The sequence below is a fragment of the Triplophysa rosa genome, linkage group LG7 (assembly GCF_024868665.1).
Source record: "Triplophysa rosa linkage group LG7, Trosa_1v2, whole genome shotgun sequence".
In the NCBI taxonomy this organism is placed as follows: Eukaryota; Metazoa; Chordata; class Actinopteri; order Cypriniformes; family Nemacheilidae; genus Triplophysa; species Triplophysa rosa.
Window position 1 is genome coordinate 8,550,155 of NC_079896.1, and position 12,911 is coordinate 8,563,065.

Genomic DNA, 12,911 nt, shown 5'->3' on the forward strand with positions numbered 1-12,911 from the left:
AAACTGAAGACATTTAAACATCATTTTTATAGAAAATGATAATAGAAATAAATAAAATAAAAAAATATTCTTTAAAGAAAAAGAAGAAAAACTAGAGCAGTTTTAAAAACACTGTAGTCAGCATATACTGTACAGTACAACATGTTCCCTTAATGTACTACAATACTTTATTATTTAATATTTAAACTGCTCGTTCAGTAGTACGAATACAGCAATCATTTTTCACTTTATGAAAATTTTCAAAGACCATCCCTGAGAGCAGAGTTCTGGAAAGTCTTAAAGATTCCCAGCGCTCTGGACGGAAGCATGTCTCATCTTTCCAACTCTCAGGAAACATGGTGGAGATGGCCTCAGCCCACATCAAACAGAACAGAAGCAAGGGAAACACATTACGCTCAACTCAAATAAACAATGTCTAAAGTAGCTTGTGTTCGGTTCTGATGTGCTCCTGATATCAGAGCTAACTGAGAGGATGTAGTGATGCGCTTTACGCTCCGAGCGCCGGAGGTTTGGTGACCTTCTGACTGTTGCGCTTTTGTTTCTCAAATGCATCAAAGTAAAACAAAGCCAAAAGAAAGAACAAGAAAAAACTTTGTTCCTTGTTTAGCTGCTGTTGTTTAAAGTTTAACTACTGTACTTTTTTAAAAGTCTTGGCAAAAGGAAAAACCTAAACACACAAATAAAAGATATAACACAATTCATGAATACAGCGTTCCCATTCTTTTGACCAATGACCAATAATTTTGACAACCTGACTGGATTATTTGTTTATTTATATTTTTATATTATAACATTACATTAAAGGATGGATGTATAGGGATGTAACGATTCACCGTGAGCCGGTTGAAAAGCGGTTATAATGAGTGACGATTCAAATCGGTTGAGGTGTGAACTGAATCGCAATACATTTTTTGAACAGCAGGGGCCGCTATTTTCACTGCAAATCTAAACGTGGACATGCTGTTATTTTTTAAATGCAAAAAAATCCAAGAAAAGCTCAGACAGTATTAGTTTGTTTATATTAAAGAGACTTTTTCTATTATTAATTTGTTATAAAATTGCAGTTTAGTTTTGTTATTTGAAATAAAACATTATTTTATCATACAAAGAAACGTGAAGCATTTAAGAAATAATGCAAGGGAAGTTGTTCATTTCTAATTTGTTTCAACTCATTTTTTAAAAATAAATTGTGAGTAAATCGTGAATAAATCGCATCGTGAGATCAGAATCATGACTCGCATCGCATCGTGAGCTGAGTGAATCGTTACATCCCTATTTATCAATGTGGATTTTTCTCTTTTTAAACTTCGTGTGCCCTCATAATCTTCAGTTAAAATCTGAAAATGCACTTCCGTCCTGTAATGACTATCCATCTTAAATGACGTATGTTAGACGGCTTGGGCGGAGCATCTGTTAACTCCTCCCCTTCAATTGTCAGTCCGCCGCCAGTTCAATTTCAAAATGCAATGGCTGTTTTTATACATCCAATCAAATTCCAGAGAAAGACGAAAGCCACGCCCACATTTTTTCTCATTAGAAATTCCATTTCGCTCAGAAATGCGTCAAAATACGGAAGTAAAAACGATCGCAACTTCCGGTTGACGGGGAATTTTAACACAACTCTGAATGTAACTGTATAACAGAGAGTCAAGGGCAATGAAAAAGTATAATGGGAACATTCTACAGTACAATGTACACACACGTCCCACACACATGATTTGGATAATGCCATTATGTTACATGATAACACAACATTTCTTCAGTGACATTGGGCCTTATGACTCACCTAGTGACCAACAAACACAGGTTCAGGTTACCGAGTGACCCAGTCCACGCTGGAGACCCGGTGTCTGATAACACACACTAACACTAAAGTCAACATCCTGCTAATTGTGTTGCTCTTTCCTGTTAGACTGCCATTCATGGCAATAATCAACACTGTGATATCACTGACACATGTGATATCACTGTAATCTCTGCTGGTGCTCTGTGTAAAATGTTATTGTATGTCAATGGACAAGGCCTTTATTTTGAGACAACTGAACTGACACGTGTCATGTGGGCATTTACACATGAATGTGATTAGCTGAAGAATGAGATCTAAAATGAAGGAAAGAGAGAAATTGTTATGAGATCAAATTCAAAGTTTGTACAGGTGGGCTCATGGTCAACACAGTACAACACAAAAAAGTCTGCACATATCACTCTGGACTTACTTTGGGTAGTTTGTACTTTACTTTGTTATAAATAAAAAAGACACATTTTTCAGAGATAATAAATATTTTTATATTTCAAAATAGAAGATGAAATTCACTGTATTATGTACAAGGTAGTTGTTACTACTGTGGTCATTTCTCCATACAAATAATATTTAGCAAATCAGAATCATTTTTACTCCTCTGTACGATTTTTAGGGTCCTATAGAGTCAACTGTTCCCAAGTTCCCAGATAGTCCTTTTTTGGTTGTACTGTAGGTCTTGTAGCTCTACAGCCTCCCAGATACTGAAATTCCCTCCATCAGCATCTCTGTGACATTTCATCTCTTCTCATCTTCAAACAAGCATCTGTTTACTCTGTGTTATTCAAATGTTTGCATTCTCTGTTACGTGACTGCTATCAATACATCCCTCATTCTGTTGTATTTGTTTCTGCTGTCTTTTGTTTCTCTTGTCTTTTTTGTTGTTTTCAGTTGTCTTTGTCCTGTTCTGATTTGTTTTGTTTTGTTGTGATTGTTTGCTGTCATGCATTACAGTCCCGAGTTTATGACTTACTACGGATTGAAAAATATTTGTTATTAAAAAATAATATAAACATTGATATAAAAGCAGACAGAAAATGTAACATTGCAACATCTAATTTATGCAAAGCAAAAATAGGCATAGTCCTAGACTTTACTTTACTTATAAAAAAGAGATCACAAAGCCAGATAAACTGTAGTTTAGTGTCATTAGGAGAATTATATCTGATTTACTGGTAACACTTAACACTATTACACTAATAAGATCTCATTAACTAACATTAATGCATCAACTAACATGAATTAACAATGAGCAACATATTGTTGGAAAAATTATTCGTCTTTGATAATGTCAGTTAAATCAATATAAATATAATTGTTCAATATTTACTTGGATATGTTAATAGATACAATTTTGGATTTGGAAAATGAATGTATTAGTTAATGTTAACACTTAACATCAACTAAAATGAAAAAGTCAACTAACTAACGTTAACAAATGGAACCTTATTGTAAAGCATTACCGGTTTATTTTACATGGTGACAGGCTGCTGCTATTACAGGTTGAATGGCAGTTTTGTGGGTTTTTGAGTGGCTTGTAATATGATAACATGACAGTTCACTTCATGGCTACATTCAGTTAGCTTTCTCATGGCACAACCCCACACGTTTCGCAATGTCACGTAAATCCCTGCGAGGACTGTTTGTAACAACGATTAAATGGTAGCCTATTAGACCTTGTTTACACGCAGTATCGTGTCTAGAGTAGAACACGCTCTGGGTCATTTCATCTCCCCGGAGAAGTCAGGACTAAAAAAAAGCTATCAGGAAACGATACCTCTGACCTCAGCTGTAACCAGTATGCCTGATTCCCATGACACTACACATCACAGAGGTTATATAAAGAGTGACAGCAGCTTGTCTTCCAAGTCGTCTAAAAGCCATTTGATTAGTTTATGTGAGAAAAAAATGAATTCGTTATTCATTGATAATCTTCTCTGATGAACTTGGCACATTAATGATGTCACATGGCAACATTTCCCGTGTGGTTTGTATTAAAATGTACAAATAAGATACAAATGTACAAATTCATATGAATGAGCCACCCCGTGAAATAGTTATGAATTCCCATGAGATTGTGTTGGTTAAAACACTTGACAGCCCCGGGTCACCATTCACTTTCACTATACTGAAAAGTACAGCGTGACCAGCCCAACTAACATCCTTGTGTGTTCAACAAATGAAATATAATGTAATATAGGTTTGAGAAAACATTGGCCTAGATAAATATTGACTGGGAATTTTCACATTTAGGTGAACTGTTCCTTTAAGCAAAACATGAATGTAATCGACAGGTTTCTCAATACTGTTGCTTGCTTGGCTTAACTCCTTTTTCCGTCATTTCTCTAAAATAAAGCAAAATGTTTATGGTAAGTGATGTCAACGGTTTCTGTAAGTCATTTTTAGCTAAATGGTATTTGACATCAGAGCTGACCATGTTCATCCCGCGCAACAAACAGTGCTTGTTGTCTTCCACCTTAAATACAGTATAAAGTTTATGCTTGTTTAGATTTGTAATACAGCCAAAATGCTGAATGGTTTCTTTTTCTTGCTTCTTAGGAGTTGTCTAGTAAGACTCTCATTCACTTCTGCTTGCAGTATGTGTAGGCTACTAACTTTTATGTAGGGAAGAGCGAACAGATATCCCCTTCTTACTTCAAAAGGACGGTGATCTTTACACAGTGATATAAGAATGCGTTTCTCACACTCTGACGTAAAAAGCCATTCTGTGGAAATGCTGTCAAAAAAGTTTTTAAAACTGCTTTCGGTTCCTTTCTTTGGTAGTGGAGCAGATTGGCAGGATTTCAAAATCTCTTTACTGTAACAGACGAGCCCTCCACTTATTAAACAATGAGGCATTAAAGGAGTCATATTTCACGGCTAAAACGAATATTATTGTTTGTTTTAGATGTAACGCAATGTGTATACGCCATTTAAAGTTTAAAAAATGCTGTATTTTCCACATACCGTGCATGTTTGTATCTCCTCTTTGCCCCGCCTCTCTCAAACGCGCTGATTTTTTACAAAGCTCATCGCTCTGAAAAGCGAGGTGTGCTATGATTGGCCAGTTCACCAGTGCGTAGTGATTGGTCGAATACTGCAAGCATTTCACAGAAATGTAACGCCTCTTACCATATTCGGAACATCAGGTTCCAAAGCAATTGTACTGACAGGCGATACAATGTCAGCGGTACTTCCCTATCAATTCGAGCCCGAATCTACGTGTAGATTTGGGCGGTCTTAGTCAAATCATGTTACAAAGTTACGTAGATTCGCCGGGGTGTGGTTACACGAGGCGTTTCAGGCATGTCTGGTTGAGCATTTGCTTTTAGATAGAATGCATCTTTTGTTCCCACACTTTCGTTTGTGCAATTTTACGTGTCTTATACATGCATGGGCAACTTATAACACACCAAAAACACAGAAAAACACGTATTCGCGCCATATGACCCCTTTAAGACTCGCATCTTCTATAATCACATGTTTGAAAGGAAGAAGGAGACTTTTAGGGCAAGTAACATCTCCTCTGGCATCAGAAAGAGGGAAGTTCAGATGAACTGGTCTATGAGAACATTCAGGGTTCTGGAGCTTTAAATGTCAGTGTACAAGGCTGAAAAAATGCAGAATGCTTTGCGACTTTTTCCATGACACACTTTGGACTGCTCAAATGACTCCAAGTCTAGTCAGGGGAACATTTCAATATGTTTACAGTGTTTTGAAGGAATTTAGCCGGCATGTAGACGCATGTTCGTTTGTGCCAGCTTTAATAGAGCAATCGCAGGAAAACGCCGCTGGAGCAGAGCAAATTTTGCTGGTAAGGGTGGGGCCCGACCCCCCCTAAATAAGGCTTATTTCCCTCTTAAGGATGTCAAAACAAGATGTGGTGGAGTCTAAGCTTTCTTGGTAAAAATAGTTTGTGTTTCTTTACATCTGAACTAAAATGTAGATATATAAATATAAACACAATCACCTCTAAAATTGGTCAGGACATTGGCAGAACCTTCCTTAGAAAATATGCGTTTTAACCTAAATTTAACTGTATCCTATACCCAGGCTTTCTGCACTGTAATGAAATGTTTAGGGCGAAATGATGAAGACGATCTTTAGATATGCCATGAGGTCACTTCACACCATAAGTATGAATGAATTATGCTTCTAAAATAACCTGAACTTGTTCAGCGAAGTACACATCTGCATTACACAAACTAGGTAATCTGGGCACACTGAAAAAGCTTTAAAGCCACACATTTCTGCCTTTCTGCACAAATCCACCTAATGTGGAGATTAGCTTTGTTGGCATTTGGAGTTATGGGAGACCTCTACACACACACTCCCGACGTCAGAGCATGCTGTGTGTAAACACAGATGTTCACATATTCATTCATGTGTTTGACAACCAGAATGTTTCAATATATAATGTGTGTGTGTATATACAGACATATTCAAACTAAAAACAGCACACACACACACACACACACACACGCACAGGCTTTGGTTGACTATCCCCGTGGGGACAGTCCATAGGAGTAATGTTTTTATACTGTACAAACTGTATATTCTATCCCCTATCCCTAACCCTATCCCTAAACCTAAAGATCATAGAACACTTTTTGCATTTTTAGATTTGTAAAAAATATTGTTCTGTACAATTTATTAGCTTTTTTGCCCCTGGGGACCTCAATTTTGGTCCCCACGGTGACACGAGTCCCCATGTGTTGGTGTGTATTCAGGTTTAGGTCCCCACCGGGATATACAAACATGAACGCACACACACACACACACACACACACACACACACACACACACGTCTGGTTTACTATCTACATGGGGGCAGTCCATAGGAGTAAAGTTTTTTATACTGTACAAACTGTATATTTTATCCCCTACCCCTAACCCAACCCCTAAACCTAAAGATCATAGAAAACGTTTTGCATTTTTAGATTTAAAAAAAATATTGTTCTGTACAATTTATAAGCTTTTTTGCCCATGGGGACCTCAATTTTGGTCCCCACGGTGACACAAGTCCCCATGTGTTGGTGTGCATTCAGGTTTAGGTCCCCACCGGGATATAAAAGCATGTCCACACACACACACGTTAAGTTTCTATACGTTGTGGAGACTTTCTAGATTTAATGACTTTTATAATGTACAAACAAATATTTTATCCCATAACTGTCACTCTACTTCTGAACCTGACCCTCACACAAAACTTATTGGGTTTCCATGTTTATGGGGACTCNTCTCTGATTAACAACTTTAAAGGCGATTTTCTCAATATTTTATATTTTTTGCACACTCGGATTGCAAAGTTTTAAATAGTTGTATCTCGGCCAAAAATTGTCCGATCCTACAAAACCATAGATCAATGGAAAGGGTCACATATGAGGCCAATACTGTGCATTATGTGGGTTTATTTGTACAAACTTAAAGGGATAGTTCACCTAAAAATGAAAATTCTGTCATCATTTACTCACCTTCGAGTTCCAAATCTGTATAAATGTATTTGTTCTGATGAACACAGATAAAGATATTTGGAAGAATGCTTATAACCAAAAAGCTCCCCCCCCCCCCCCATTGACTCCCTTAGTGCGAAAAATTACTATTTGTTTGTTCTGTTGAACACAAAAGAAGACATTTTGAAGAATGTAGGACAGCAAACAGTTCTGGGGCACTTTTAACTACCACTGTATTTTTCATTTATAGAGATTTGGAACAACTCGAAGGTGAGTAAATGATGACAGAATTTTCATTTTTGGGTGAAGTATCCCTTTAAGGATTTGTCTTGTAACTAATTTTTCAAAGACAAAGGGTATACGTGGTTGTGTGTTAACGTATATTTACATTTAAGCTTACGTTTCACACTTTACAACAATACTTACTTGTTAGATGAGCACTGAACATTGGTCAAGACAGTGAAATTGTTTCTGACACTTCGAAGGCTTGCAAGAACCTAGAAGAAAGGAAAAATAAAACCAAGAGCATGTTTATGTGAAACTGAATCTGCAAAGCAACATGATACTGATGTGAAGTTCACATGCAGTGTTTACCTGAGCAAAAGGTGTGACTATCAGGTCGTCCCCATGCCTACAGTCAGAAGATAACAAAACAACAAAGTTTTTGAACTATGGAAGCTTATGTGGACTTAAATTTATATTTTGTCAATGTTATTTATCTACTAACAATATGCAACAGTGTACTGTATACATTTATCACAGACATTGCCATTTTATGACATTTTTTAAAATGTCAAGAGCATTTTCACAACAAGGCCATTTCCACAACATCTCCATTGCATGTGTAGCATTTAATTCTGTAGCAAAATGAAATGCTAAAAATGAAATAAATTGGCTGACATCATTGTGCTAACGTCTTCATCACATCTTTATCACCTTTATCCAAGTACAAACCTTTGATAAAACTTAATTGGCAAGGTGGCAATGAACACATTTCACTACTGCAATGCGCTACTGGCTGGACTTCCAGCCTGCACATCCAAACCTCTACAGATGATCCAGAATGCAGCGGCAAGAGTGGTCTTCAATGAACTGAAGAGAGCACACATCACCCCTCTCTTCCTTAAGTTACATTGGCTCCCTATAGTCGCTCGCATCAAATTCAAAGCTCTACTCTTGGCCTACAAGACCACCACTGGTTCGGCACCGCCATATCTTCACTCGCTATGGCAGACGTATATACCTGCCAGATCCCTAAGCTCTCAAATGAACGACGTCTTGTAGTGCCATCCCAAAAAGGGAAAAAATCATTCTCACGCACCTTCTCTGGATCTGTTCCACATTTGTGGAATGATTTGTCCCCTGCTACAAGATCAGCAGATTCTGTAGCCCCCTTTAAGAATTGGTTGAAAACACATCTCTTCCGTCAGCATCTGACCGATTAGTTCTGAATTCTATCTCTTTTTTATTCTCTCTATCCTTAAAAAACAACAACAAACAAACAAAAACCTTAGCTTTGTATACTGTGATAGGCTATATGAGATATGTTGGTCTATGTTTAAGCTGGTGTAGCTGGTCTTCTAGCCTATATAAGTCTTTGGCTCATCTAGCTTGTCTCTCAGGTGTTTAGATGGTTAGATGTGTGACAAACTGATTTACCCAAGCACCCAAACTTTTCTTTTAAAACCAGAAAATCAGATTAACCTGGCCATGCTGGGAGACCAGTCAGGACCAGCATACTTAGGTTGGTTAAACCCTAGGTTGGAGTTTTTTTTCAGCAAATAAAAAAACAGCTTATGGTCACATTGAAAACAAAACACCACCAAACTTATCTACATCACGTTTACTAGGTGTAACAAGACAATGATACTCACAGTTCTGAGGCGACCGAAGAATTTCGAGACATAGACTTTGGTGAGAGGTCATAGTCACTGTCCGAGCGGTAGAGGAAGGACTCTCGTCGCTGGTTGTGGCCAGGAAAGTTCGTGTGAAGGACCAGACCAGAACCTGGAGAGGCCTGGGGGTCCAAAGGACTACAGCTCGCAGACGGGCCATTTTCCACATCAAAACTGCAATAGTACAGAAAAAAAACATTATTATGGCATGCAAATATTTAAAAAGCATCTAAAATTATACAAACTGAAGACATTTAAACATCATTTTTATAGAAAATGATAATAGAAATAAATAAAATAAAAAAATATTCTTTAAAGAAAAAGAAGAAAAACTAGAGCAGTTTTAAAAACACTGTAGTCAGCATATACTGTACAGTACAACATGTTCCCTTAATGTACTACAATACTTTATTATTTAATATTTAAACTGCTCGTTCAGTAGTACGAACACAGCAATCATTTTTCACTTTATGAAAATTTTCAAAGACCATCCCTGAGAGCAGAGTTCTGGAAAGTCTTAAAGATTCCCAGCGCTCTGGACGGAAGCATGTCTCATCTTTCCAACTCTCAGGAAACATGGTGGAGATGGCCTCAGCCCACATCAAACAGAACAGAAGCAAGGGAAACACATTACGCTCAACTCAAATAAACAATGTCTAAAGTAGCTTGTGTTCGGTTCTGATGTGCTCCTGATATCAGAGCTAACTGAGAGGATGTAGTGATGCGCTTTACGCTCCGAGCGCCGGAGGTTTGGTGACCTTCTGACTGTTGCGCTTTTGTTTCTCAAATGCATCAAAGTAAAACAAAGCCAAAAGAAAGAACAAGAAAAAACTTTGTTCCTTGTTTAGCTGCTGTTGTTTAAAGTTTAACTACTGTACTTTTTTAAAAGTCTTGGCAAAAGGAAAAACCTAAACACACAAATAAAAGATATAACACAATTCATGAATACAGCGTTCCCATTCTTTTGACCAATGACCAATAATTTTGACCACCTGACTGGATTTATTTTTATATTATAACATTACATTAAAGGATGGATGTATAGGGATGTAACGATTCACCGTGAGCCGGTTGAAAAGCGGTTATAATGAGTGACGATTCAAATCGGTTGAGGTGTGAACTGAATCGCAATACATTTTTTGAACAGCAGGGGCCGCTATTTTCACTGCAAATCTAAACGTGGACATGCTGTTATTTTTTAAATGCAAAAAAATCCAAGAAAAGCTCAGACAGTATTAGTTTGTTTATATTAAAGAGACTTTTTCTATTATTAATTTGTTATAAAATTGCAGTTTAGTTTTGTTATTTGAAATAAAACATTATTTTATCATACAAAGAAACGTGAAGCATTTAAGAAATAATGCAAGGGAAGTTGTTCATTTCTAATTTGTTTCAACTCATTTTGTAAAAATAAATAGTGAGTAAATCGTGAATAAATCGCATCGTGAGATCAGAATCATGACTCGCATCGCATCGTGAGCTGAGTGAATCGTTACATCCCTATTTATCAATGTGGATTTTTCTCTTTTTAAACTTCGTGTGCCCTCATAATCTTCAGTTAAAATCTGAAAATGCACTTCCGTCCTGTAATGACTATCCATCTTAAATGACGTATGTTAGACGGCTTGGGCGGAGCATCTGTTAACTCCTCCCCTTCAATTGTCAGTCCGCCGCCAGTTCAATTTCAAAATGCAATGGCTGTTTTTATACATCCAATCAAATTCCAGAGAAAGACGAAAGCCACGCCCACATTTTTTCTCATTAGAAATTCCATTTCGCTCAGAAATGCGTCAAAATACGGAAGTAAAAACGATCGCAACTTCCGGTTGACGGGGAATTTTAACACAACTCTGAATGTAACTGTATAACAGAGAGTCAAGGGCAATGAAAAAGTATAATGGGAACATTCTACAGTACAATGTACACACACGTCCCACACACATGATTTGGATAATGCCATTATGTTACATGATAACACAACATTTCTTCAGTGACATTGGGCCTTATGACTCACCTAGTGACCAACAAACACAGGTTCAGGTTACCGAGTGACCCAGTCCACGCTGGAGACCCGGTGTCTGATAACACACACTAACACTAAAGTCAACATCCTGCTAATTGTGTTGCTCTTTCCTGTTAGACTGCCATTCATGGCAATAATCAACACTGTGATATCACTGACACATGTGATATCACTGTAATCTCTGCTGGTGCTCTGTGTAAAATGTTATTGTATGTCAATGGACAAGGCCTTTATTTTGAGACAACTGAACTGACACGTGTCATGTGGGCATTTACACATGAATGTGATTAGCTGAAGAATGAGATCTAAAATGAAGGAAAGAGAGAAATTGTTATGAGATCAAATTCAAAGTTTGTACAGGTGGGCTCATGGTCAACACAGTACAACACAAAAAAGTCTGCACATATCACTCTGGACTTACTTTGGGTAGTTTGTACTTTACTTTGTTATAAATAAAAAAGACACATTTTTCAGAGATAATAAATATTTTTATATTTCAAAATAGAAGATGAAATTCACTGTATTATGTACAAGGTAGTTGTTACTACTGTGGTCATTTCTCCATACAAATAATATTTAGCAAATCAGAATCATTTTTACTCCTCTGTACGATTTTTAGGGTCCTATAGAGTCAACTGTTCCCAAGTTCCCAGATAGTCCTTTTTTGGTTGTACTGTAGGTCTTGTAGCTCTACAGCCTCCCAGATACTGAAATTCCCTCCATCAGCATCTCTGTGACATTTCATCTCTTCTCATCTTCAAACAAGCATCTGTTTACTCGGTGTTATTCAAATGTTTGCATTCTCTGTTACGTGACTGCTATCAATACATCCCTCATTCTGTTGTATTTGTTTCTGCTGTCTTTTGTTTCTCTTGTCTTTTTTGTTGTTTTCAGTTGTCTTTGTCCTGTTCTGATTTGTTTTGTTTTGTTGTGATTGTTTGCTGTCATGCATTACAGTCCCGAGTTTATGACTTACTACGGATTGAAAAATATTTGTTATTAAAAAATAATATAAACATTGATATAAAAGCAGACAGAAAATGTAACATTGCAACATCTAATTTATGCAAAGCAAAAATAGGCATAGTCCTAGACTTTACTTTACTTATAAAAAAGAGATCACAAAGCCAGATAAACTGTAGTTTAGTGTCATTAGGAGAATTATATCTGATTTACTGGTAACACTTAACACTATTACACTAATAAGATCTCATTAACTAACATTAATGCATCAACTAACATGAATTAACAATGAGCAACATATTGTTGGAAAAATTATTCGTCTTTGATAATGTCAGTTAAATCAATATAAATATAATTGTTCAATATTTACTTGGATATGTTAATAGATACAATTTTGGATTTGGAAAATGAATGTATTAGTTAATGTTAACACTTAACATCAACTAAAATGAAAAAGTCAACTAACTAACGTTAACAAATGGAACCTTATTGTAAAGCATTACCGGTTTATTTTACATGGTGACAGGCTGCTGCTATTACAGGTTGAATGGCAGTTTTGTGGGTTTTTGAGTGGCTTGTAATATGATAACATGACAGTTCACTTCATGGCTACATTCAGTTAGCTTTCTCATGGCACAACCCCACACGTTTCGCAATGTCACGTAAATCCCTGCGAGGACTGTTTGTAACAACGATTAAATGGTAGCCTATTAGACCTTGTTTACACGCAGTATCGTGTCTAGAGTAGAACACGCTCTGGGTCATTTCATCTCCCCGGA

General features: G+C 36.9%; 1 protein-coding gene across 1 annotated transcript in view; it reads right to left on the minus strand.

The window, feature by feature from the left end:
* Positions 1-12,911, minus strand: part of pde4ba (phosphodiesterase 4B, cAMP-specific a) — a 168,482-nt gene that overhangs the window by 43,132 nt on the left and 112,439 nt on the right. The window contains exons 4-6 of the mRNA XM_057339051.1: positions 9,126-9,320; positions 7,846-7,882; positions 7,678-7,748 (exon numbers count right to left, since the gene is read on the minus strand). Of these exons, the coding sequence (XP_057195034.1) occupies positions 7,678-7,748; positions 7,846-7,882; positions 9,126-9,320 (303 nt within the window). The remainder of the gene's footprint in view (positions 1-7,677; positions 7,749-7,845; positions 7,883-9,125; positions 9,321-12,911) is intronic.